This window comes from Acanthaster planci, linkage group LG02 (genome assembly GCF_054643075.1).
Source record: "Acanthaster planci isolate LZ-2023a linkage group LG02, COTS_SCS, whole genome shotgun sequence".
Lineage (NCBI taxonomy): Eukaryota > Metazoa > Echinodermata > Asteroidea > Valvatida > Acanthasteridae > Acanthaster > Acanthaster planci.
In genome coordinates, this window is record NC_141778.1 from 1,784,299 (window position 1) to 1,810,082 (window position 25,784).

At 40.3% G+C, this 25,784-nt stretch overlaps 3 protein-coding genes across 6 annotated transcripts; 1 reads left to right on the top strand and 2 right to left on the bottom strand.

The window, feature by feature from the left end:
- Window positions 1-1,092: 1,092 nt before the first annotated feature.
- LOC110985061 (cathepsin B-like) lies at window positions 1,093-5,150 on the bottom strand. Its single transcript, XM_022245783.2, has 7 exons — window positions 4,991-5,150; window positions 4,404-4,625; window positions 3,769-3,890; window positions 2,899-3,143; window positions 2,366-2,482; window positions 1,908-2,039; window positions 1,093-1,700 (listed from the first exon to the last, which is right to left on the bottom strand). Exons 1-7 carry the CDS (start codon window positions 5,147-5,149, stop codon window positions 1,624-1,626), a joined length of 1,074 nt encoding a protein of 357 aa, XP_022101475.2. The 5' UTR covers window position 5,150; the 3' UTR covers window positions 1,093-1,623.
- On the bottom strand, window positions 5,130-10,430 carry mterf3 (mitochondrial transcription termination factor 3). 4 transcript variants are annotated; one of them, XR_015424356.1, is made up of 8 exons: window positions 9,819-9,925; window positions 7,781-8,901; window positions 7,403-7,495; window positions 7,119-7,239; window positions 6,779-6,903; window positions 5,670-6,598; window positions 5,365-5,476; window positions 5,130-5,176 (listed from the first exon to the last, which is right to left on the bottom strand). XR_015424356.1 is itself a non-coding variant. In XM_022245777.2 (6 exons), exons 2-6 carry the CDS (start codon window positions 8,861-8,863, stop codon window positions 6,446-6,448), a joined length of 1,575 nt encoding a protein of 524 aa, XP_022101469.2. In that variant the 5' UTR covers window positions 8,864-8,901; window positions 10,315-10,430; the 3' UTR covers window positions 5,914-6,445. The 4 variants fall into 4 exon arrangements, 2 of the variants coding, with proteins under 2 accessions (XP_022101469.2, XP_022101471.2); XR_015424355.1 differs by having other exon boundaries at window positions 5,365-6,598; XM_022245777.2 differs by lacking the exons at window positions 5,130-5,176; window positions 5,365-5,476; window positions 9,819-9,925 and adding an exon at window positions 10,315-10,430 and having other exon boundaries at window positions 5,914-6,598.
- Window positions 10,159-22,000, top strand: ptdss1 (phosphatidylserine synthase 1). Its single transcript, XM_022245780.2, has 13 exons — window positions 10,159-10,362; window positions 12,013-12,107; window positions 12,376-12,420; window positions 13,012-13,130; window positions 13,325-13,483; window positions 14,409-14,560; window positions 15,088-15,147; window positions 15,275-15,356; window positions 15,982-16,094; window positions 16,968-17,033; window positions 17,540-17,639; window positions 19,076-19,138; window positions 19,816-22,000. Exons 1-13 carry the CDS (start codon window positions 10,166-10,168, stop codon window positions 19,969-19,971), a joined length of 1,407 nt encoding a protein of 468 aa, XP_022101472.2. The 5' UTR covers window positions 10,159-10,165; the 3' UTR covers window positions 19,972-22,000.
- Window positions 22,001-25,784: the final 3,784 nt, after the last annotated feature.

The window sequence follows — 25,784 nt, forward strand, 5'->3', positions numbered from 1 at the left end:
ATTATTTATTGTTTGTTTTGTAAGATTATTTGCTTTGAGATTGTCTCCTTCTCAATGTCCTGGTTGCCTACTGTACAAGTGAGTTCACCCTTCTTAAGACTGGTGTTGCTTTAGCCATTTTCAGTTGGCTAGTGTTAGCTAGTTATGGAAGTGTGTTGCTGTCAACGCGAAATTTTTTTTATCTCATTTAAAAGATAAAACGATGACTTATCTCATTTAAATGACTTATTATCTTGTTTAAATGACACTGCTATCACACACACAACACTGTCGCATTTAAATGAGATAGCTCTGTCATTTGCAACGTCACGCTTGCAACGTTGTGATAGCTCGGCGCAACAACAAACCAGACAGTATCCACTTTATTGGTGTGATGTTGTTGAAAGTTAAACCAAGGCCACTTTCACACACATAGCTGGCAATTTTAGACAATGGACGCTCATCACAACTGGGCATGCTGGACATGGTCATTAACAAAGTGGCTGCTTAAACCCATCCAGCCGTCAAAGAAACTGATTTGTATCTCAGTCTAATAAAACCTGTTTCCATACCAACTCCCAAGAAAATAATTTGCGACTCACAGCTAGTAATGCGCCTCCATGCCAACCTCTGGTCCCTGCTCCAGCTGTTTGATTTTTACTGTTTCTAAATTTCACCTTCATGAACGTATAGGAGACGAGCAGCGCTGCATCTTGAAATCAGGCACTGATGTCTGAGCAACACTGCTGAAGTCTCATGTGTTTCCAGATTTAAAAACGCAGACAACCCTTAGGCATGTGATGAGATATCCTTTTTTATTACAGGTTTTTGCCCAACACCAACGTATGTTCATAACACTGTATACTCAGTGCTTGTCTGAGAGCTTGTGAAAAAAATTCGCAAACTTAATCGGGTGGAACTCGAACCTTTGACCTGCTTATTGGTTCACACGTCTTAACCACTTCTCTTTTACAAATCTTGGTAAACTTGTCTCCCTCTCAAACTTGATCTTAACAGTGTTGTAGTGCTTTTTATACTGTTACTCATACTCATGATACTGTATCTTACCCATACTCAGACTTGTGACAAAGTACTCTAAGTAGAGTTAAAATATTTATACTCATATCCACTGTGTGGTGTTTTATTCTTGGCATTGCTGAAGCAAATATAGTAGTTAGGTACTCAATCACAGTGAAATATCTTTCTAGTACTCATGGTGAAATACTCGTACTGATGGTAAAATGTTCAAAGAGAAACAGTTGAAAACTTATTTTGTTGCTCATACCGTAATTTGGTAAAACAGAAAAGCCAACAGGCTCTAATTTTAATAAAAAGGAAGATTATTTAGATTAACTCCATTCATTTTGTTGATGTGCATCAAAAGTAATCATTTATTTGGACAAATTCAAACAGCAATGGATCTTGCCAATTGAGGAGAGCTTTAAGTTTACATTTTGAATAAACAGAAAAAATAAAAAAGGGGCACAAAATGAAAGTTGCTCAGTAACCAAAGGTAAAACCTTGCTTATGCAAAATAAGTTTTTCTTATGAAAAAACAAAATTTAAAATACTGGCCAGAAAAAGTCAAAATTTGATCAGATTTCATAAATAAGCAAATCTTGAGCTCAACTTAGCAACATCCTCTCATAACAAAGGTACTCCAGCATACACGTCCTCTTCAATCCCACATTCATCAGCCCCTTGGAGAATTCTGAAAAACCCTAATGAAACAAGAAATATGCTGATCAAAACATTCTGCAAACACTGTGATTTTCCATACTTCACAATCGAAACTTTCAACTCATCAATTTTTCTACTGATTATTAAAAAAATTCTAGGCATTAATCAACATAAAGCTGAATTAAACTTATTGAAGGAAATTCAATAATGCTACAGAATCTGGCATTTCATCAAACTTTCCAACTCACCTTTCTCACCCCAGTTCTCATTCCAAGAGTTGGCTGCTTGCCAGTACTTTACTCCATCTGATGTAACACCCCAACCATACAACTTCACTGAATGTTTGTTGATAAACTTTCCTATAACATGCTGATATACACCTGCCAAAAGTAATATTCCAAAAGTAGAATGGTTCAAATAAAAAATCGATTAGGAAACAAGAAATTTTAACGGTTCAAACTTGAAGCTGGTTCAAACTTGGCACAAAATGCGATGAACTACTTGCACTATATGTTTGTAAAAGTTGAACAAATCTTAGTGTGAGCAGACTTCTTGGTGAATGCTTTGTCAGGTCAAAACAACAGCTCTATTTTGTAACTTGGAGGGATTGATGATATGAAAAGAACCCCTGTAGTTTTTAAGTAGCTTCTTGAAAAATTCATCCCTCTGAACACACTTGTGTATGAAGTTCTATCAACTGGATTACCTGACTTGTAGCTGAGAAAGTCCTCAAAGATGTCCATTGATGCTTCCACCGGGCCAAAGTGCATGATTTCCTCTTCAATCTGCAACACGTTATTCATGACTGCATAGGCTGATTTTCCTACACGGAGCAAAGGTGGAAGGTCAAAGGTCCCAAACTTGTTTAATCTAGGGAAATCGAACTTGCATCAAAGGGGAGAACATTTGCAAGGATGCAACATATGACTAGTTGGTTGGGACCCTCGACCCTTTGATCACAGGTCAAAACTCTAACATGAGAAAGACATGCTGTTTTTCTAACAGTAGATTTTCCAAGATAGAAATGGATTTTCTGGACTCTTGCTGATAATTTTTATCTTAAAGGATGCTTCACCCATCAAGCAGGTGTTTAACTTGTACTGAAAGCAATGTACAAGTATGCTGTAAGTTACAAGTCAAAATACCGGATCCCCACCAAACAGAAGACAACAGAGGCAGGCAGGGGAAAGGAAACAACCAGGAACGAGTAACTAGGTTCTTTTTCTAACTCAATCTTACCGAAATGCAAGTCTTCTGAATAGCTCTTATTGTACCCCTTCCTACATTCTGTCTGGCATTCGGGGGTCTGCACCATTGGGGCACAAGTTGGGGCTGAATCCTCCTCAGCTGAGCCCTCGCTAACATGCCTGCAAGGCTGGAACGTGTAAGGTTGACAGCCTTGTGAAGATTCGAACCCCCCTCCGGTCACAATACCAGCCTGGACCCAGTAGTGCCAAGCAGCGGACGGATAACCCCCTTCGCAGCTGGTTTAAGATGAAAAAATTTATCAGGGGATCAACATTGCAACATTTGGGCTACATTATTTTATTTTCTGGTTGCTCTTATATTTACCAACTTACGACAGGCTAAACGCAGTCATACCGTACTAAAAAAGCTCTAAGTTACTGAAATTCTAATCTGTACAAGGCAGGCATTAATAAGTTATCTTTTGATATCCCTTCAAGCACAAATTCACGGATAGAGACGTGTAACAGGGTGATGCTTGGGTTGGGTGTGGTCCTTTGCGGTTCAGCTGTTCCGTGGAGCATTAATGAGGACTTTGATGTGATGTATTACAGATAAACTGTCTGTGATTTGTTCTCTCGTTACCTTGGGCTTTATTGTCTTGATTTGTATGGCTCACACTCATTGGCTCCATCCCCTAGGTGCTACCTAAACTCTGCACTAAATTGTACTCAATTAATTTGAAAGCCTGTTTTTAGAACATTTTGTCAGTCCTGTAGTTTTTATACATCATTTACAAACAGTTGTTGAGTAATCCATTTGATTGTTTCTATGTGCCAAATACTGTAATATTAAAAGAAACTCACTGATCAAAGTTACTGCCTGTAGAATCCAAAATCTAGTCTGACATTCGATTCTGCTTACCCAAATCCACACTGCAGGCCACAGCAGGAGATGAGGTTCTCTGCCGACAGAGTAACATTGAGATTTTTCATCTTGGAGAAGATGCAGTAACGATCTGACATGGCCTCCAAAGCCCCAAAAGCCTAGCATTGAGGGAAGTCAGAGTACACATTAAACTTAAACCATGGCCTATCCTTAACGAAATGAATCGCATGTCAAAAGAATTATTTTTGAGTCAAAGGCTTTTAAAAGAATCCTGCACAATGTAAATCAGAAAGAACTCTCAACTTTTTTTACCTGTACAACGTCCATTTTCATCCAGATACCAAATGACACTGGAAATGTTTGCCGTGTCGAATGCAGTGCATCATAAAAATTTAACAAAAGGATCCTACAACATGGCCCTATGACTCCTTTTGTTAGATCTGACCACAAAACAATTCTCCATGAGAAAGTTCATTTGACTTTCTGCTAGTGACCAAAATTCCAAAACTTTGCAGCAAACCATTCTTTCTACAGCTGACAGCTGATCTTCACATGACTGAATCCTACAGAATCTTTTAAAATCCTACTCTTCGACTTGGAATGATCTAAGAGGGTCAGAACTAATAGTGTGCTGGAACAAAATGCTTCCTGAATCAAAGTTCCATCAGTACCCATCCCGCTCCGCATGCCCCCTGGTCAGATATCCTCCTCATGGACAAACATTCCGGCCATTTCTCCACGGCATCAAAACTCTTGGGAATCTCCTTTGGGTTCAAATCTGATGGTGGCTTCATTGGTAACCTCCGGTCAGGTGGGGTGGAGGTTGTCAGCTTGTTCCCGAGAAGAAGTTTGACAAATGACCTTTGGTTATTACCTTGGAAGTTCAATCCAGCCTTTCATTATACATAAAAGAAAAGAAACAAAAACATTTGTACATCATGTTTACTTGGCAATTATCCTCATAAAGTCAATACTAATAATGATGTACTGTTATTCAAAACTACTTTAACTGTAAAAAACTTAACCTGAAATAATTCTATCTGAAATGTTGATGAAAAAATATGCTTTTTCTGTAATAATATGTATAATGTTCTCCGCAGTCCAAAAAGTTTACACTTGTTTTGTTAAATTTTTCAAACAAAATAGTGCAGTGAATAGTTTTGAGTTTTCTAAATTCATTAAGCCAAAATGTGATCTTTTCTGCAATTTCTTTTTACAATGTCATGAAAAGCTACATCAAGCATACTCTTAAATTCACCTTCCAAGTTGTGTTGAGGTTATTTATGTAACCGACTATCTCCTCTGATAAGGCAGGCAATTGACCAAAAGAAGGAGGGCATTCCCCTGGATACCAGTCTCCATGGCAATCCAACAGAATTTGACCAATCAGAAAGTAGTACAGCAGGGCATTTGCCATTTTAAATCAGCAAATCTACAAGTGGCACTGCAGAAGAGAAATACTCGTAAGAGTACAATTTTTGATCCATTTGGAAACACTTTTTCAATTTTTCATCATAATTAAATATAATGCTCCCTCCCTGCTCCAGTGCAGTGTTTTGGAAACATTTACGATGCAAATGTAAACTTTATGCATAATCAATACCCAATTATACCCCAGGGTGAGGTTCTCACATGATGGGTCTGTTTGTTTTAAAATCATGTGGATATCCATCAGTGATCCCGAGGCTGGCTTGCTCCATCCATTAAACTGCTTCAGTGCTGTTAGTGAACCAATGGCTGATTGCTGATCGAGATCAAAGTGAAATAAACAGGCCCTTAGTGCACGAGAACATTCACTCCTTAAGCGTATGCCAACTAAAAGAATGTTACCCACGTACAAATAGTCAATTATACAAACACAAAATTGTCTGTCTGAAACTGCCCAACCATAACTCATGATCATGTCAGATCTATATCATCACAGGGAATTTACTTACACAGATCTGTTCGTCTAAAGGTGAAAACAAGCCTGATTGCATGCCTGCCAGTTTGACAAATGAAAAAATAACTTGCCTGGTTGCCAAATACTTCAACCTGCCTCCCCTTCGGTAGGGCAAAGGACAGGTTCAAAGTTCACACACAGTAGTTTATGTTTTGATAAAGTTTATTTAGATTAAATGCATGCCCAAGGAGATCGGTACAAACATTAAACTATCTAGAGTAAACTAGAAAGCAGACATCTTTTCATAATTCAAAGGTCAAAGGTTATAAGTTTATTCTTATACCAGTCAAATCATGTGACAGTCACATGACACAGGTTTCAATCCTTAATCACTTTCCAAATGGACATTGCACAAGTTTGCCAAGTCAAATTGGAAAAACTGCTTTAATTTTGACATACCGAACAAAACTTCTTGCAAATAATATTTTAAGTTTATTACTGTTGCAGGAATTTCAAGATTTTTTCTGGCTGACAACTTGTCATGTGGGTGTTTCAACCACTTTGACCAGCATACTGAAACTTAAGATTAGTTAAGATAAATTGCATTTGAACTTAAAACAATCTGTGATAAGACTTTGAGATGTACATGCACTCATTACATAAAGACAGCATTCAGTTCCTACTAGTTGTGAGCTTGTACACGTCACATTGAACAGCCTTCGCCATACTGAATTCTCTGGCCACGCCCCTTTTGGGCCACTGCTATTTTATACACCACAGTTTTATGAGTTCACAGTCACAGTCTAACTGGTCCATTATGTCAGAACTTTTTCACAGAGTCTTCAGGAAATCATTGTACACTTCGATGGAGGACTTTGCAATGTCTTGACAGAAGACAGCATCTGGCACCTTTGAGAGGTGTTCGAGGGCCACGTAGCCAGGCTGGGTGGGGTCGTACTGGGCGCGGCCAAGCAATTTCAGGAACTGTTGTAATTAAAAATACATGTTGATTAAAACATTTACGACACCTCTTGGAAATCAAAATCCTTTTTTTTGTTTCCTTTGCATGGTGAGTTGCACTGTACAGCCAACTCAATTAACCAAAAAAACTTCAGGTTGACAAGTCAGTGATTTCCCTACAGTAAGGAAGTGGACTCAACCAACCTGATGCCTTTCCTGTAGCTTGAAGGCTCTTCCATTGAAGACCTGGGGGTTCTTCACTATCTGCTTGTGAGGGATGCCCATGTGGTTGTGTAGGTAGTCAAACACACCAATCAGCTTCTCTTTGCCTTAAAAATAAGTCCCAAAACTGGACAGTTTACGCATGTACCTTAGTTTATTTAGTAATTGTTTTGTGTTCTAAATAGCACACACGACTATTTGAAGGTAAACTAGAATTCTAAATCACCCTGCCATTGCACAAAACATCCCTTCTGCAAAATTCTACACCTGTTTTCTTTTAATCTTAAACAAAATTCAAAGAGAAAAATAACAAAATGCTAACCTCTAAGGAGGAGCTTTGGTTCGGCCAGAACAAGTTTCTTGAGTTCAGATGTTGTGAACCCAAGCTGCCGACGAAACACAAAGATGCTTTCCTTGACTCGTTGGATCTTGAAGGTCACCAACTGAAAAAATTGCCAGACAAGTGACTGCAAGTCTGTACATATTCAGTTGAAAACTGGCCGTAACCTGCTCAAGCAGTTCTTACTTGCAATACGACCAGCATGCACATGTCATTTTGTATGCATTCCCCTGAAAACTAGTAAACAAGACATTAACTTTGATTACCTTAGGTGTTTTGGTGATAATGTGTCTAATTTCATCTCCAGTCAAGCTCAACTCTTTCTGATAAAATCCCAACTTGCTATCTAGGCGGTCAACCTGTACAACACACAAAAAAGACAAACATAAACAAACTTCCTCAAAGGAATGGGTAATTTTTCCCATTTACAGCCACAGGTCTTCAGTTTCCATACTGATACTTTTTTACCAGGCTGAGTTGGACTTTTAGAAAAATCTGGAAAAAAAACCCCCACTAAATATGTTGGTTTAACCAAGTTTGGTGATGGGCCCAGCAAACTCCCCCATGGTACATGCTAACTTCCTATAGCAAGTACATGTATCTGTACTGAAAAAAAAATGGATTTATTGCAGAGATCTTCATACCGAGAAACTTAAGAAGTAAGGAGCTCTGGTCAAGACTTGGGTGATGGCATCGTCCGAAAACTTCTTCGATCGCAGGTACCTCAACCTCGTCTCCAGATTCTCCAGGTCCTCGGTCAGCACAAAAGGGTTGATGGTCAAGAATCGGCCCAGGGACTTGCTGGACGTTACTCCTGCCGAGTCCAAGAGAACAATCTTATCCTTGATGTCCCTGTCAAAATCCATCTTGATCAGTGCATTCCCGATCTTGGCCTTCTTCTCGACCTTGGACAGGTCCACCCCGAGCTCAGTTAGCTTCTGCAGAGTGGGGGAGTGGTCAGCATATGCAGCCAGCGATAGTGATTCTGTCGGGAGTAATGGCTGAATAAATTCTTCCAAAACCGTCGGGGACTCCCGCTCGGCAAGAATGTCCACTGTACCCCAGTCACGATCCAATTCATTCTCATCAGGTTTGGTCCTGATTACCAAACTGCTAGACACAGTTCTATTAATGTCCTCAGAAATATCAGTGATGTCCTCAGACGTTTCAGTGATGTCCTCGGATGTTTCAGTGACATCCCCAGTTTCTGATCCAAAGCGGTGCAACTTTGAATAAGTTTCTGCCCTTTCCTCTTGGTCATTAACTTCACTTTGTCTGTCCAAAACAACCGTCTCAGTTTCTTCAGTGGGAGATTCAGAACATTTCCTTAGCTGTTTGCCAACAGTCTTTTTCAAAGTTTGTGACTGCAGGTTGTCTTTCTCAGTATCTGTGGTTGATGACACTGATTCCTTATTTTCTTCTTCAGTCTTTGAGTCCGATAACAATCGTTTGTTGAGGAGGCCATACGGTGGTGCCTTGTTTAACCGTAGAAAAGCATCATGCTCAGATCTAGTTGCTCTTTGGACACAAGAAATGCTCCTTAATTGCCCGTCATGCCTGTGGGGATGATATTCATGAAGCTTTGTGACAATCGGCTGGGACATGGTGGGAAAACTGGAGGTGAAACATCTCGGGGATTTCTTTAACAAAGGCCGACAATGGGTACGACTGCAACGAGCTAGAAGTCGGCTGTATGTGCTCGTTGTCAAAAGAATCTTGGTTGCCATGGCAGTGATCTTTCATTCTTCAACCATCGGGCTCAGACCTGTTTTCAAGGATACAAAAAAGCATTGGTTTGATGCCCATCCCTTCATCAAGTGTATGTATTAAGTCGAGACCAGGCACAAGACCATGCACAAGACCAGTCACAGGTAACAGGGTGAACAATGACAAAGGAATGTAAGGGTTGACTTTGGTAAGTTGGCATTGTAACCATGACAACATGCCAGCATGTTGGCTTAATATTACATGTGGTAACTCATGAAGGATTTTGATTCCTACATGACCATACTTTTCCATTAGTCCAAAGACCTAGTCCGACTCTGAGTAAGTTGGACTCTACAAATCGCCTTTTTTAACATTTGAACATGGTCGGCCAATTTATAGTCAAATTCACTCAGATTTCATGTACAAAAGACCACACTTTAAGGCCTTGTTTCACACGGAGCTGGATTTCGATCAGCGGTCCTAAAGCTGGTTCGCTCCTTCCTTAAGTGGGTTCTGGTGTCAGTAAACCAACATTCGATCACTTATCGCGATCTCAATCTGTATGGAAGAGGCAGGCCAGGTGCGGATCCAAGGGGGGGTGTTAGGGGGTCCAACCCCCCACTCTAAACAGAAAAAAGGTAAAAAAATGGGGAAAATAGCCTAATACAATAGCTTAAGTGCATCAATACCATGGTAAACAATGCATGTATGTAATGTTTCATCATCATTCCATTTGACTGTGAAAAATTAGACATTAGGGCCTATAAAAAATCTCGAGCCTGATTCCTCACCCCCCAAGGCCCAAAATATTCCTGGATCTGTCCCTATAGTATAAGGCTATACAGTACAGGCCTAGCCTTAGTCAGTTTATTTAGTGTCCACAAAATTCCATTCGTTAAATCGTCATCTCGGACTCTTTAACAGCGCGGTATCACACGACACTTGCAGGATACTTTCACTGTGCAGGAATCTTACTGTTTGCGTGATTTGCATCGTGTATCATCTTAAGAATCACATGTCGTTTCACCTCCACATGTTGAGCAAAAGTGAGGATATGACCTTCGACATTTAGGGGACTATACCAACCTAGAATAGGGCCTCCGCTATGGGTTTGTTTAATTTTTATTATTATATATCACACGAATCCATACTTTCCTCCAAACACACTACCATTAGATAAATATTATTACAAAATTACTAAATTTTACCATGTAAAATGATAGGAAATGTGTAAAGTTGATGTAATATTTTCTCACTTTACTTCAAACACCCCTACATATCTAATGGTAACGTTAATACACTCTCGCCATATCGCACGATTCATGTGTGAATATCACATGTGCAACATGGCGGTGACAAAGCGAAACCATCGGCGTTCGGCGTCCGAAATAAGTGATCATTTTCGCTTTATCAACGAGCAAAGCGTGGAAGATATCACCCTAGAATTTTTCTACAAGCCACACACACTCACCCTCCTCGTAGGTGCGCTTGCAGCCACAATCTATTTTGCGTTTACAAAGTAAGTTTTACTGAATACTGTTTTGACATTGCCTAACGTTAGTCAACTCATGGTCAACTCAATTACATCTGTACATGTATTTGGGGGCGCTGTTCATCAAGTCCGAAACTTAAACTCCACGCCCACATTCTTTTCCATTTCTTGAAAATTGATTATTTTTTAGATCTTTTTGGAAATAGTGGTCTGGTTTATGTATCCAAGCTTTAGCCCTAGAATGGTGGTGTTTGTGAGCTTTGTCGTCCGCATCTCATTTTTGACTGCTGTGTTACTTATACCGTTTGACAGTAGGCCTATCCTCTTCTGAACCTCTGAAATTTAGAACACGTTTCTTTGGATAAATTCCTCAGTCTCAATGTAATGAAGACAGAGGTGTGACATAACAATTGTTGACTGCTGTGATGTGAGATATGATGATATGAACACCCGAGGGATACATACATGTAGCACCCCAAGGCAAAGCCGAGGGCACTATGCGTGCCCGTCCATTGGGTGTTTAAAATGTCATATCCCACATCACAGCAGTCAACATTTGTTTCATAATATGCAAACTCGTGCTCATAGTTGGTACGTCTGACAACTGAGTGTGAGTGGAGGTTATAATGATTTATCAGAATTCTGAAATGTTAATGTGGGATTTTCTTAAATTTAGTCAAGCATGCCATGTTATACGGAATGCTTAGTTGAATTTGTATCTGTTACGCTTAGCATAAGTCCTAACTATTGTTGGGACAGTCCCAACTGTAGTGCTGCAGTTGGGCTGGCCCAACTATTGTTGACCAATGTCTGTGGAAAATGTCTCAACATTATCCAAGTCAATGTGTCTCACACTTGACACAATTCATATAAAATGTGGCACTTCATCTGTTCATCTAGCCCTATGACCAATGACATGACTTTGGCACATGCTGGGCATGGCACATCATGCACACAGGACCTCTCTGCTGTAGTTTGGCCGGCCCAACTGTGGCACTCTAGTTGGGACGGGCCCAACTATAGTTGGGACTTATGCTATAGTTGGGGCGTAACATATCCAATTTCTGGCTCCACTGTTTTTGAATCAGACTAAATAACAACACAGAAGTAGTTAAGAAAGATTCAACATCTTGGACATGTGTTATGAAAGTACAGTAATAGTACTTGTACTGAATGAATTGGAAGTTTTTAATCAGGAAAGTTGGGAGAAACGTGACAACTCATGGGACTCCACTTTATAGCTGTACAGCATTGGTCATATACAATAAGTGATGTGAGGTACCAGTCTGTGTAAGATGTTGAATTCCACTTGGCCATCCAGGCATTGCAGTAGCCCATTCAAGCACACACTGTTTAGTGGTTTGAGGACTGTGATGATCCCAATTTTTCCCCCCAATTTTTAGTTCTTTCTTTCCATTATTTTTTCAGTCAGATTAAGTTTTTCTTTTGATAAACCGGAATGTTTTCTTTTTTCCTGTTTTTGGTTGATTCATACCTTGGAGTGTTTTCTTTAAAGGGAAGTAAAGTCTGAGATCCGTTTTGTTACAAACTGGTCCAGTTCCTTTTTCCAATGCTGCTGATTTGTGCAATACAGGGAGACAGTCAGCAACCATTCCAAGTGCCACAACTGTAGTCACTGCAAACTTGTTTGCTTCTTGTTTTTATTTCCTTACATAGAACAAGCGAGGTAGACACCGACAGTAACATTCGGAATGGCCTGTGCTGTGTGGTGTTCTTCTTTATGCTCATCAGCCTCTTGGCCTTTCCAAACGGTAAGTCAAATGAGCAAGATCCAATTTTTAACACTCCCAGGCCTATATTACTTTCTATGTACCTGTTGGCCTATGTTGGAAACTCGGGGCCCCATGGCTCGTGACATAGCGAGATTTGCATATTTCACCCTGTCATAAGCCACAGGATTGGTTTTTTGGAAGGGACTGTTGTATTCCATTGGTTTTGCATTGAGTGCTGCTGAATTTGAGATATTGATTTGGATAATCTTGATGAAATTATTTTCGATGTTGTGTTTCAAACATTCAGGGCCATTTACAAGGCCTCATCCTGCTGTATGGAGAGTTGTATTTGGTAAGTAATCTCATCGTTTGTGTTATTTAAGAAAAGGGATGATCAGTTTTAAATCTATGATTCCCAGATCCTTCAAAATCCATGAAGTTTTGTAAGATCTTGTAGGATTGAGGAAGGTAGTCACAGCCACCATACTTGAATATGCCATTGGTTTCCTGCAGAGTGTAAGTTTTTATAGGTTTGAGGCAGGCATCTAGTCAAACGGCCTTGGGGAGATTTGGTTAAAACATCAGTTTTGAAAGATTCAAGCTCTACAGATGGCCAGACTGATTTGTTTGAATTCCTTAGCTTCAGGACCCTAAAGCAGTGGCACTGTTAAGGTACATCAGGCATAACAAGTGCATTTCTGATAACGATCCTGCAAGAAATTTGTTAGAACATTTCAACTTTCAACAGAATTTAAAAAGACAGTGAGGCTGCAGCTGACCCAGCAGAACCCAGCAGAGAATCTTTGCTTAATACTGCTCCAGAAAACCAAGACTTATGAAGCTTTACCTACCGGTTAGATGTATTGTGTTGTATGTAAGCAGTGAAGGTTTGGGTTTAAAGTATTGCTATTGTTTACCTCATTTTCTTGTCCTTTTGTTTTAGGAGTCAGTGTGATGTACCTATTATTCTTAGTGTTTATATTGTTCCAAAACTACGACGACATCCGACGAATAATGTTCTGGTTCTTCCCCGATCTCGAAGCTCACCAGCCCCATGAAAAAGTGAGTCCAAATATCAAGGTCTCATGAGAACACACTCTCAATCTGATTAGGTTTAAGACTTTTACCTTGATGTACTCTTTGAACAGTTTGTCTGATTGTGTCTATTTTTTGATTGGAAGATACTTTGCATGGTCAGAAAATGTCTGATGTACCGTCACATCCTGTGTTTTTGTTATCATTATTTGTTTGCACAGGAGTATGCTGTCAACTGTTCAGATCTGACCTTTGAACGGCTCTGGAGTCATCTGGACTGGTTTGCCTTCTCACATTTCTTCGGCTGGATTGTTAAAGCAATGATGATTCGCCACTGGGGTATATTGTGGACACTGAGCTTGACATGGGAACTTACAGAGGTACCACCACACAGTCCCTAATATAGCCAATCTTTCCCCTTTGACCTTTAACCTCAAACTGGGATGGGAGTGTTCAACCATCTCATAGGCAAGTAGGAGCAAAGTTGCATGTGAGTTTTACAGAGCAATTGGCAGCAACTTCACAATATCTTCTGTGAATTGTTAGCAGCAGTTAGCGATTTCCCGGCACTGCAGCACAATATGCAATGCGCTTTGGAAATCTGCGATCCAGCTAAAAAAAAATGCATGGTCATATTTAGCAGTGCAGTTTGTAATATATTCCTACAAATGTCTTGGGTTTATTCTAGTAATTTACTTTCTGGTCAATTTCTTGAAAGCAGAGAAACCTCAGTGACAGCTTTCAGCATGCAGTGCCATTAATATTGCACCATTGACACACAATGAAACATATGCCCAAAGAAGTGAATACTCCGCCCCCTTAACTAGATATTACAGACATTGAGAACATTAACGACTTTCAGACATAAGACCACTCCCCCTGTCTTGTTCCCATATTCGAAATGCCAATCTGTCAATATACTTGGACGAAAAAAAATTGCATTACAAATTTGATATCCAATATTTTGGAACAAAAATTCTCACAAAGCAGTAAAGTAGATGCACAGTGTCTTTACCTGATTTATTGTCCATTGATGTCTAAGCACTTTATAATTTTTACCCTGTCCGTTATATAAGGCCTCAAGTCCAATTTTGGGCAGGTGATATCAGCTCACTCCTGGTCAGTATCCTCACAGGTGCCTATTTATATTCCTGGGTTGGCGGAGGCAAATTACCTTGCCCGAAGACACAAGAAGCAACCAGCTTTCCAATTCGAATCTTTTGACCCTGTCATGGAGAGCCACAAATCCTAACTACCCAAGAGCACACCAGTTTGAATTAAGTTTTGGGTGTCCTTTCATTCTAGTTTGCATTTATTCACCTCTTGCCCAACTTTGCCGAGTGTTGGTGGGACGCGCTCATCCTAGATTTCTTACTCTGCAATGGGATGGGCATCTGCCTGGGACTGTACCTCTGCAAGAAGCTGGAGATCACTACGTTTCATTGGGACAGCATCAGGTAGGCCTACAGAGCTGCTAAGTAGGGAAAGAATCTGCTTAACAAAAGTCTTTGGTCCACTGAAATGCCACGGCAAATGTATCACTGTTGACAAGTTCTGTGCTTATTGTTGCTTAGCAAGTGAATGTACTTAATGTTGTGACTGCCTAAATTTGAGCCCTTTGTCACATTTTAGACCCCCCCATGTAGCAAAGCATCTGCTCCTTCCAGAGTTATTTTAAACATAACAGTTTATAGCAAAAATCATGCATCATTTGCTTTTTAATTTAATTAAAGATTGACACAGTAATATGTACTTGTATACTGAGGCATGAACACATGTTGGTTACAAAATATGTTAACAGTAAGTTCTTGTTTCCATCTTTAGATAATTTTCAGAAAAATCATATACGACCATTTGACGTTGAAATTGAATTGAAATTTGAGTGTTGAAAAATGTTAAGTTTGAAGATTTTCCCACCGACAGGATTTCTGTTCAATTGAATATCATTGCACTTGATTTTCTACCGCTTGTCTGGTTTTTTTAGGGATATACGCTCAGCATCTGGTAAATTAAAGCGTGCTGTACTGCAGTTTACTCCAGCCAGGTAGGAGAAATTAAACCTTGCTAACGTGACCAGTGAAGCACTTCAAAGAATCTTTTGTAGTATGTTAAAAGCTCTGAACAAATTCTAGTCTTTGATGGGAGTTGGGTAATTTCATTGATTTGCACAGCTGGACACAGGTTCGTTGGCTTGATCCACAGTCATCCTACATGCGAGTCATTGCCGTCTACATCATGATTTTCATCACACAGGTGGGTACTTTCTCCAAAATAGCTTCAGGTAGACTCATGGACCTGTTATCCTGACATTCTGGAGACTGTTGTTGCACAGTGTTGGATTTGATCTTTGTGATTTTTGGAGCTTGTGAGGAAAAACATCCTAGCCCTAGCTCTAGACGTGATTCAGGTCCAAACTAAACCTGTGGACTTTCGTCTATTTGAGCATGCATCTTGTAAGTTTTCAGAATCCACACAGGAGAAATCCTACTCATATTTGTCAATGCCCATGATACATAAAAGAATTCTGAGTGGTCTTGCTTTCAGAAATGAGCAAGGTTGGTACTGAGAAAGGCACAGTCATTTGAGAACAAAGCATGGCTGAGCAATGGCACATGGCTGTGTAGGTGGGGCAGACCTCGTATTGCTTTGTCCAGTATGACCTCGAATGCACTCAATTTAGAGCTCCAAACAGGCTAATTATTAATATGATGTGGGAAAAACATCCTGCGTGTTTTACCACAAATAGTTGCCCTCCCGAGCTGTGAAGCCTATGGCAAATAAGAATTTCACCAAATAGTTAATAACAATAATAGTTAATAAAATAACAGTTTTCATTTGAGTGATGTACAGTAACTTGTTTGTCTCTTGTTCCTCACAGTTGGTTGAACTGAACACTTTCTTCATCAAGCACATCTTCCTGTTTGAACCAGATCATCCTCTTTGCATCCTTCGTATTGTCCTTGTCTGTGTGATGGTCACTCCAGTGCTAAGGTAACCAGCTGTAAAAACAAATATGGACAGTGTACACATCTACTCCTCTGCCATTGTTAAAGACAGACTGGCACTTGGGTGCCATAATTTCCACGTGCCTGGTGTCCATGCTAAAATCTCATGGGTTTGCATATTGTAACTTGAGAACCGGCCTTGTGTACTTCTGTATATACATGTGATCTAGGGCATACAATTAGTGTTGGCCTTGTGGAAACACTGTTGCTAGGTAACAAAAGTGCCTTTTTTGCCCAAGCGTAGTCTTGAGGATCCCTGGACAACCACGCCCCTAGTGGGAGGCATGAAAACCAAATAAACTGCTACTCACAAAAGTTAAAATACCTTGTCTGTCATAGATACGTTGGATCTGTTATACAAACATGCCAGTTGTTTGCTTCTCATTCAGCTGAAAATTAATCACATGGTCTGCCTGGCTTACTGTAAGGAAGCCAGGCAGTGGTGCTACATATGCATCCTTTTTTATCTCTTGTGAGTAACCAGCTTTACAGTGCCTAGTTGGACTCTAATTGTAATTTGTCTTCAAAGGTACTTTTCAGCTTGCTGCTGCGGCGCTTTCTTATTTTTGTCCGTTTGCATGAGGTGAGATTTTCACGCCAGATTGGCAATCTAGATGGATGTTGGGTGAACTCAATTCATGGTTCTCTTTTGGCTACTAAAGCCATAAACCCTCACACAATTTCACGTAGTTTTACAATTTCGGACGAGCGTCCCAAAAAGGCAGATGTCAACAATTGTGGAAACTGCCAACATCGTCAGTAGAGCACTAGTATTGCAGTCTGTAGGTTGGAGGTTCAAATCCCACTCAGTCTCATTTTCTCTGTGTGACTGAATTTCTTTTCCACTGTTACATTATAGGCAGTATTATTCATACGTCACAGACTCAGCGTGTAAAAGAGTTGGCACCCAACTTTGGGTGTTCACGTGAGTATCTTCAATTTTTGTCTTTGCTTACATTTGTCACTCAGATCGCCTGATTTTGTTGCGTTTCTCTCATTTTAACCTCAACCTAGCTCAAAGCGGCAAAGACACAAGAGGCATAAAAGTCTGTGGGCCTGATTGATTCTATGGTGGCTCACGGGCTGAGACTTTGAAGCTATTTGGCCTTGATAATTGTTGTCCTACTGGATCTTGTTACATTGGACAGACGTCTCACTTTGGCAGTGGTTTTATGCTTATTCTGGAGTGGCTAGAGGCTAAATATTTTGGGGTTAAGGCTAAGTTTTTCCCCTTCAGTATTCTCAACTTTTCCTAGCTTGAAAACAATCTTCAAAACTGCAGACGTCAAGGACCAACTGAATTGATGCAAGGCTTCATCATTTCAAGATAGAAAATGTCAACGATTATATTGTATGCCAGAAAAATTCCCCTCGAACCCTCGAAATACTAAGTTGTTTTGCTGCTACTTTTTCCATAATTTTTTTCTTCAGGGCTGTTACGTTCATTGAGACTCTGATTTGCATCAAGTGTGCCCTGGATTTGTTTGCACAGACCATAATTCGCAATGTTGTGCTCTGGCTACTTGCACAGGTAGGTGTGTCCAGGTGCTTGGGGAGAGGGGGGTCATTGTAATCATTGCTATCTTTGAGGACCACCATGATCTAGCAGGTACTGCTAGAATTGACATTTTGGAACTGTACCCTCCAATTTCTGAAGATTTCCAGCACTTCTGCCGTGGTTGGCAAAATCGTCTGAAGAGTGACTTGAAAGCATGCTACTAATCAGAAAAATTTAAGCCATGTACAAATGGAAATCTGCTACATTTAATGTGAAGTGTAACTTATTCTTTATTTCATGTAACAATTATTTTGTTCTGTGAGTGTGTAGTTCTGGTGACCACTCAATGTTTCGAACAGTATATTCTGCTCGTCTTCAGGATTGTGACTGGTTGCCTGGCTCTGAGGATGCTGGTTTTAAACGCTGGTGCACTGGAGCAGCACAGCTTGCTTGATGGTGGATCCGCTGGACTGAAAGGCTAAGCAGCAACTCACTGCTCCAATCAACAGATGGTGCCCAAGACGCATCAGGGAAGCAATCCAGATCTACAGGCACGACACAGTCCTCCAAGATGTTGGCTTCCACATCAGCAGCGTCTGGCACTCCATATTACCCTCCCAGACCAATGGGTCATCTATACCCACGGTCACTAGTTCCTCCTTTCGCTACACCCAATGCCCCACTGCCACACATCAGTGAGCGCACTCAGTAGCCTTTCAGTCCAGCGGATCCACCATCAAGCAAGCCGTTCTATTCCAGTGCACCTTAGCATCCTCCTCAGCGCTTGAGACCAGCATCCTCAGAGCCAGGCAGCCAGTCACCCTCCTGATCATACTGTTTGGAACGTCCAGTGTCTACCATCGGTTCTTCTCAGAACCACACACTCATAAAAGAGATTCCTCCTTGTACACGGTGCAACCGCAAGCCTTACCTAATTTGGGAGTTCCACCATGCATAGCTTCAAGTCTTATCTAATTATTTGTTTCCAAGAAGCAAGGGGGAAAGATATTTTTATGAGAGTTTCCCTCTACAAATTCTGGTTTTTGCCTATGCACAAGGAATCTACGTAAATTGCATAAGAGCTTGTTAAGCACAGTGTTGTAGTTGACCATCACAAGACCAGACATGAGGAACTTGGTGAACAATGACAAAGGAATGCTTTTGTTGCAGTTCATTTGAACAGCTTGTGATTTGGATTCAGACTGGAGGCTGGTCTTTTTGGTTTTGTGAAAGTCTTTATTGGTCTCAACGTCAGCACTGGTTAAGCAGCATTGTTTATGCAGTACTGAATGATTTAAAATCAGTGACAGACAAAAAATCAAAATGTCTAAAAATTCAAGCCTTTGTTGTACATATTCTTTAGTGCTCTTTGTCAGTTTAGTCATGCAGGAGTTTGCTCTAACTTGAGTCATTTCTTACAATGCGAGTCGCCCATTCTAAGCAAAGAACATTGCCTCTTCCTGTGACAGATGTTGTTGACAGTTGTCTGCCTTTACGGCATTGTGCTGCAGACCAGGAAGGCTGGGAAACAGGTAAGTGTGCTTTATCGACAGTTAACACAAATATCAACGCTACATGTTGATTACTAGGAAGAATTTCTGAGTGCATACAAGTTCAAATCCATTTGCAGTTGTGAACTGATTTGACATGGTGAGTCTAAGGTATTAATTTCTACAATTTTTTGTTTTAGACTGCATTGCAAAGAGAAGACTGAGCTCTTTTTTGATGTAACAGTTGGTTTGAAATTCAGATGAAATTGAACATTAACCCTAACCCCTTAGGGACCTTTGAAATCCTGCATTACCTTGTTGGGTTAATAAACGTGAAGAATGTTTGGTTTCTGTTGATTCACGTAGTGGAAGAGCCTTTTGTTGGCACTGAACTCAAAAGTGCCTCTGGAGACTTGTGACTCATTATGTTGGATCACACAAATGGTCCGGGATGATGCAGTCAATTCCAAATCTTGAAACGTTGAAAATTTTATTTTACTCAGAGAGCACAATGTGAACATATTGATAATAACGGCTGGATTCGAACCTCCTAACCACTAGGCTACATGCCCCACACTACAAAACTACTTCATTTACAGAAACTTTGAAGGACGTTTAATTTGTACAACAGTGTCAACAACTGGTTTATATCTAGGATGGAAAGCTGTGAAGATGTCCCCCTGAGAAACTTTGCTTAGTTGTGTCTTTTCCTGTAACAGGATGCGAACAGGACCCGATACACCAAAAAGTGGGTGGAGAATTCGTATGTGGAGGAGGTGAACGGAGTCTCAGGGGGCTTGGGTCAAACACACCCCTCCTCTCCCCATCGCTACAATACTAGACGTCGTGGAATGGCTGGGGGTGACATAAACTGAAATAAACCTCTGAAACTAGGCCAGCACCTCTTAGATTCACAGTACAAGACTGATGTCTTGGATCATAAGCTGTAAAAAATCATTTCACTCTCTAGTGTTCCAGAAATATGTACAAAAATTGAGACACCGCCGCTTGTACATTCAAAATCCAAGAGAAACCTACAAGAATATAGTGTGCCTTTTGGCAATAAGATTTTGTATGGTGACTTTTTATAACTGTTCCGAAGTCCGTTTTTGCGAATTTGTCGACCATGTTGGGCATTCTCTTGGCCTAAGAAATATGCTTGTTCATTTCTTTGTGTTTTGTGGAGTGGTTTAATCAGGTGATGGAACATAAGTTTTTTGGCACTACTAAAAATTCGAAAGAGCTTGTTTGTGATGTGAATTATTTCAACCTTCTCAGGACAAATGACTCCAAAGTGGTAAGTTTTCAAATTCCACAATGTGGCCAGTTTTGTTTCTGAATTCCTGCAATCAGGGACCAACTTGTGCAGATCTGGCAATTTCAATAGGAAGTGCGTGTCAGTTCTAGGATGATTAAGATGTGTTAGATTTACCCAGAGTCAGTGTTTTACCATTGACAGATGAGTAGATGAATAGTTATCTGGAACATTCCATGCCAACCATGAACCTTAATTAATCCCTGGGATGTCCAACTACTTTACCCGTGTGCCAGTTTCCATTGACATATCACATTTTATCAGTGCAATGCGTGATCTTCCTTGGGCTTCCTTCCAAGGCTCTTAGTGATGGGTATATGAACCTGGACATGTGTCATCAAAACTGTAAACGTTTGCTTATGTAGTCTAGCATTCTGTCTAGTCATTGGTGCTAGCTTACCCATTGGCTCTGTTCAGGAACTGAAGAGGGCATTATGTGCGACCATATTTGGTCACATTGCAAACAATTTGTGAAATCTTTGGCCAGTGTACTGTGGAAACTTCATGTTAGACCAAAGGGAGGGGATCTGCTGCGGCGCTTTGGTTCTAACAGTGCAAAGTGAGTGTGATTGATTTTCGTTAGAATGTGCACAAATGCATGGCACTGATGTGCCTGTTAATAACAGTGTATTCTGCTCATTACTGTTTAGGTGCTACCACTCTGGGCTCAAATTACTTGGAGAAATCCAGATTTAAGCCGAGAGAAAAAGTGCAAGTCAGAATGTAATCTGCTTTGACTAGCTCACATTGAGTTCATTAAATGAGTTATTGTTCATTTATATTTTTTGGTTGTTACCTCGAGTACAGGCTGCTAAAAAAGTGGGTTGGTGATGCGATTTGTAAAATGGCAACGAATTATGAACAGATGGATGAGAAAGTCAATCATTTAAGTGTATATATTTTATTATATCTGTGGATGGTATTCCACATGACTGCTAAATGGCAGACAAAAAGCTGGTGATGTCTGGTAATTTATTTTGTCCAATTTGACCCTTTTTCCAGATGACATTGTGTAGTGGATCATAACCAATCATATTTGGTTATTAGTGTTTCAATGTTTATTCATTAGTTACTGGTGCTTTGGTCTTTGAAAACATGCTAGGTTGTTTGCTCTTTATGTGCTATTCTGATGACTGTATACGCGATTCTTCTTTACTGGCAGTAAAAGTCTGTATGCTTGGTGCAAAAAGGTTTGCTTCTTGAAATAGGAAAGAGAAATTTTTTTTTTCTTAAATCATGTCTGAAAGAAATTTTTGTATTAAATATTTGCATTGTAGGTGTGTTAAGCATTCTTATTTACCACATTAATTTCACATTTTTTGTTTCAAACCTCTCAAAATCCCTGGAGTTTTGATGATGAGGTCTACACGCATTCATTTCAAACTTCACAAAGCTGGTGTCATGTGATGTATACTTCTGCAGTCCAAAATACGAAAAATTTCACAAATGCTGTGCTCTGTACAGTTTTGCCTTTGTAGATTATGTGTCCCGTACTTTGTATCTGGTTTTCAATACCGCCATCGACTTCTTACTATAAAGTTTTGTCTTTCATGTATATGGTAATAAAGAATCGTTTAGGGATCATTTAAGGTTTCCTCTCTGAGTTATTTCAGGGTTATTGCCCTTTTTCTTTCCCCTGAGTGAAGATGTTTATTGTCTTCGTTCAATCCTTTTTCTTCATCAGTAAAATGATATGGTAGATGTGTAACAGTACTGAAAAAAGATGCTGTTATTAAGAAGTATTGATGTATTGGTGTTTTGAATATTTCACTTAGATCTGTGTCGTTTTGAATAACCCTAACCCCAAGGGTGTATGTAAAATCATATTGAAATCGGAGGATTTTGGACAGTTAGGGTTAATATTAAATTAATCTGGTTATGAAACTGAAATAGTACATGGGCTCGATGTGTTCCTGTTGCGGGCCACATCCAAGCTTTTTCTTATGCAATGAGGTGGAAACAGTCGTGATTATTTGAACCAACCTGTGTCTACTCGTTCGCTTCTTGATCATGCCTATTTCAACTCACCCCCTCTAACCCTGTCAACCCCTCCTCGTCCCTGTGCAAACCCAACCCACCCGCTGCAATTTTCCCATCATAAGTCTGTTATCAACTCAGCCTCCCCAGCCCGCCCAAAAGCCAATCTACGCGCCATCAATATCTCATCATCTGCTTTAGTTTAAAAGTAAACTGTATATTTACGTTATGTAGTTATTTTCGATTTGTGGACCAGGGTGAAAATTCAGGAAACAAGACCAAAATTTTACGTAAATCTTATAAAATGTTCGGTTTGAAATGTACGTATTGTATTAAATACATAGGAGACAGGATATTCTTTACTTTTCGGCAAAACTCTTGTTTGATAAATCTGTAGTCATTCCATAATAATGCTTTGTCACTGTGCCAATTTACAGAGGAATTCATGATAGTGCTGCTGTTCTGGACTCTCACTGTTCCTTGTTACTTTAATTAATCCTGCCTGATAAAAGGGTGAGATTTCTCAGCTTTTTAGCTGATTTCAGCTTTTTTGTTTTGGATTTAATGTTTTTCCCTCACTAGCTATGTGCAAAATTATAGGAGATCGTCACAGTTCAGTTTTATGCCTTTTTTCAGCTGTTTTCAGCTATTTCTATCATTGGTCAATCTCACCCATGTAAGACCCGCTTTGTAATTATGATTTACACTTCTTTTGACCTTTTCTGAGAATCATTAGATTGAAGTTTTTGTTTGACAGCAAAGGAAAATTTGCTCGAAGTGGCGTAACTTCATTTTACGGATGATGAACTTTATCAAAGGATCCCCCCAAAAAACCGCGACGAATGCATCTTTAAAGGTACACTCTCTGTGTAAAGAAAAATATTAATTTAATTGACTTATGGCATCGCTGATATTGGTGAAGCCGAGTTGATTCGAGATGAATGATTTATAAATGTGTTGTAGACGTCAAATAAACGTTATTGTCAATGAAACAAGGAAAGCGTATTGTTCGGTACGTCGAGCTTGTAACGTATCTATACACCCGGACATTGTTTTAATTTATGAGGAGATATGGTTGCAGAAAATGTTTACAAATTAGCGCTGTGTGAATCAACATGCATCATCTGTTTGAGCATCATCATATTTCATCCTGTTGTGCCATCATTTCATAGGACAGGTCAAATTGTGCTACATTTTCTGATAATTTGAAGCAAGATATGGGACGGAGAGAACACCCCCCGCCTTTGCGTTGGTCATTGTTTGATTGGAATCTCGGGAATTCTTTATAGACTTCTGGGGGGATGTGTCAGGTAACAATTGTCCAGAGTGTGTATAGGGATAGGACAGGTAAGGGGGGTACCCTCCGTCCGATATCTTGCCTGGTATACTTTCTGACCTTGTGCTATTCCTATCCCTTACAAATAGTCATCTTGTGCCATACATTTTACCCTACACCTCATTCCTATTCATATCAATATGACCATAATTATTATGCTTATGCATATTTATGTGACCTTTTGCTATTTTTGTAGCAAAGGTCAAATTGTGCCAGACAGTTCCCCCCACTACTTCCGAACTCTCTGAGCCCCGCACTAGATCAGGAGAAGGCGCAATTTCCCTAGCAACAGAGGTTCCTTTGGTCAGAACTCCATTTCGTTGGTTCACAAACGACTTACAGGCGCGTGGCTGTCCGACTATGGGAGTCAGGTTGGCAAGGTAGTTCTTTCCTCGCCTTCCACCTCTGTGGTCCCGGGTTCGATTCCCGGCCCAGTCCACATGTGGATTGGGTTTTCAGTCCCTACCTGACTCCTTGGGGTTTACCTAGAATATTCCTCTGGGGTTTCCCCCCCCTCTAAAACTGTAACTGCTTCTTTCTGTCTGCTCTTTACTGATGTTGGTGAATGTGGGTCATTCGGCAGCTGCCCGAGGCGCCCTTGTATGCCATCGTGTCAACCATGTTTAAATGTATTCATTATTCCACGCTTAATGTCATCATTGCACAGCGCATTTGAACATATCTATATGAAATTTGCGCTTTATAAATTACAAATTATTATTATTACTACCAGCAAATGGCCCTCCGACTAATATTGCTCTTTTCAACCTGAAAAGTTGGCGCTTCTGCTCAAGGCTGACAGAGTGGGTATAATCAACGAACTCTATCCACTTAACACTAAGAAACCCCGAACTGTAGCTTGTGGAACTAATTGTTCAAATAAATTTGTAAGACATCGGGAAACTTTGAAACTAGTAAGATGTCTAAAATACTGGATTGGTTATTCTGCACGTTTCTCATGAATTTCAATGTTGATTAAAAAGTGCGTACAAAATACACTAGGTAAGAGGACATTAACCGATAGGCCTAAAAGAGTGATTCTCGTATTAAATATTTGGCAGACAACAGTCAAACAGGCAGAAAGGTGCACTGACGTGGGCCTCATAATTTGAACTGAGACCCTGAACTGAACCAATAATAAGACTCGAATTCAAAAGGGTGTCACATACCGAGTTCAATTAACGCAACGGAACGAGAATGGATTCCGGTAGAGCAGTTACCACTGTCCATTTGTGACTGATTGGTGCTCTCTACATCAGTGGTTCCTATCTTGCTAACTGCAGCTTAGTTTGATGTAAAATTACCCACTTGGCAACAGAGAGCATATTACTAAATTACTTCCTGCCCTGCTTCACCCTCCGTTCAACTTAAGCAGTTCTATTTTGTTGATACCCTGCAAGTTAATGAACTTAGACTCTGTTTTTAAGGACGATGATCTTTTGTAATCCTGTGTATATCCATGGGGTAGGCCTAAGCACATCATTGTGATTTCACATCGGTTTTGGGACGTCTTATGTTTTCCTCTGAAAATTTTGCGGTCCCAACTCGGACTACATTGATGTGCTGAAAAAAGAGGGCTCTCCCAAAAGTTGGCAGATATTTTGTTTCGCAGTTTTTCAAAGAGCAAACAAATAGTATGCATCAGTTTTCTTCATGTCAGCGGCTTTGTCATGTAGTTTTGTCCCCCAAGTCACGGCCCGATGTCGATCGTTGGGACCCCTATGTCTATCTGGATGGCACGGGGCAACTCTTGCTATTTGATAAGTGAGTCCAAGTATAAGTGGTTCAGATCTAGAGATGAGTGCAACAAGTTGGGTGGCATTCTGGCCGTGCCGCACTCCCTGGAAGAGAACCACATCATCGAGGCTTTCTCCAACGGGAGCTGGGTGTAGATTGGCTGTAGATACCGAGCTGTCGAAGGAACCTGGCTGTGCGAGGAGGGAGGATTGGAGGTCAGCTATAGGGATTGGAACCAATCTTGGGGTCAGCCCGGTGGTGGAGATGAACAGAATTGATTGAATTGATGAATAGAATCGCTTTTTTGCAATCGTTTTAATACA

Coding starts and splice junctions, on each gene's coding strand:
- ptdss1 (XM_022245780.2), top strand. CDS start 10,166: ATGTGTGAATATCACATGTGCAACATGGCGGTGACAAAGCGAAACCAT. Junction 17,034..17,539: donor ACCCAACTTTGGGTGTTCAC/GTGAGTATCTTC, acceptor TTTTTTCTTCAG/GGCTGTTACGTTCATTGAGA. Junction 19,139..19,815: donor CCAGGAAGGCTGGGAAACAG/GTAAGTGTGCTT, acceptor TTCCTGTAACAG/GATGCGAACAGGACCCGATA.
- LOC110985061 (XM_022245783.2), bottom strand. CDS start 5,149: ATGGCAAATGCCCTGCTGTACTACTTTCTGATTGGTCAAATTCTGTTG. Junction 3,144..3,768: donor GGCCTGCAGTGTGGATTTGG/GTAAGCAGAATC, acceptor ATCTTAAACCAG/CTGCGAAGGGGGTTATCCGT. Junction 2,483..2,898: donor TTCAGAAGACTTGCATTTCG/GTAAGATTGAGT, acceptor TGCTCCGTGTAG/GAAAATCAGCCTATGCAGTC.
- mterf3 (XM_022245777.2), bottom strand. CDS start 8,863: ATGGCAACCAAGATTCTTTTGACAACGAGCACATACAGCCGACTTCTA. Junction 7,240..7,402: donor TTATCACCAAAACACCTAAG/GTAATCAAAGTT, acceptor CAATTTTTTCAG/TTGGTGACCTTCAAGATCCA. Junction 6,904..7,118: donor ACCAAAGCTCCTCCTTAGAG/GTTAGCATTTTG, acceptor CTTATTTTTAAG/GCAAAGAGAAGCTGATTGGT.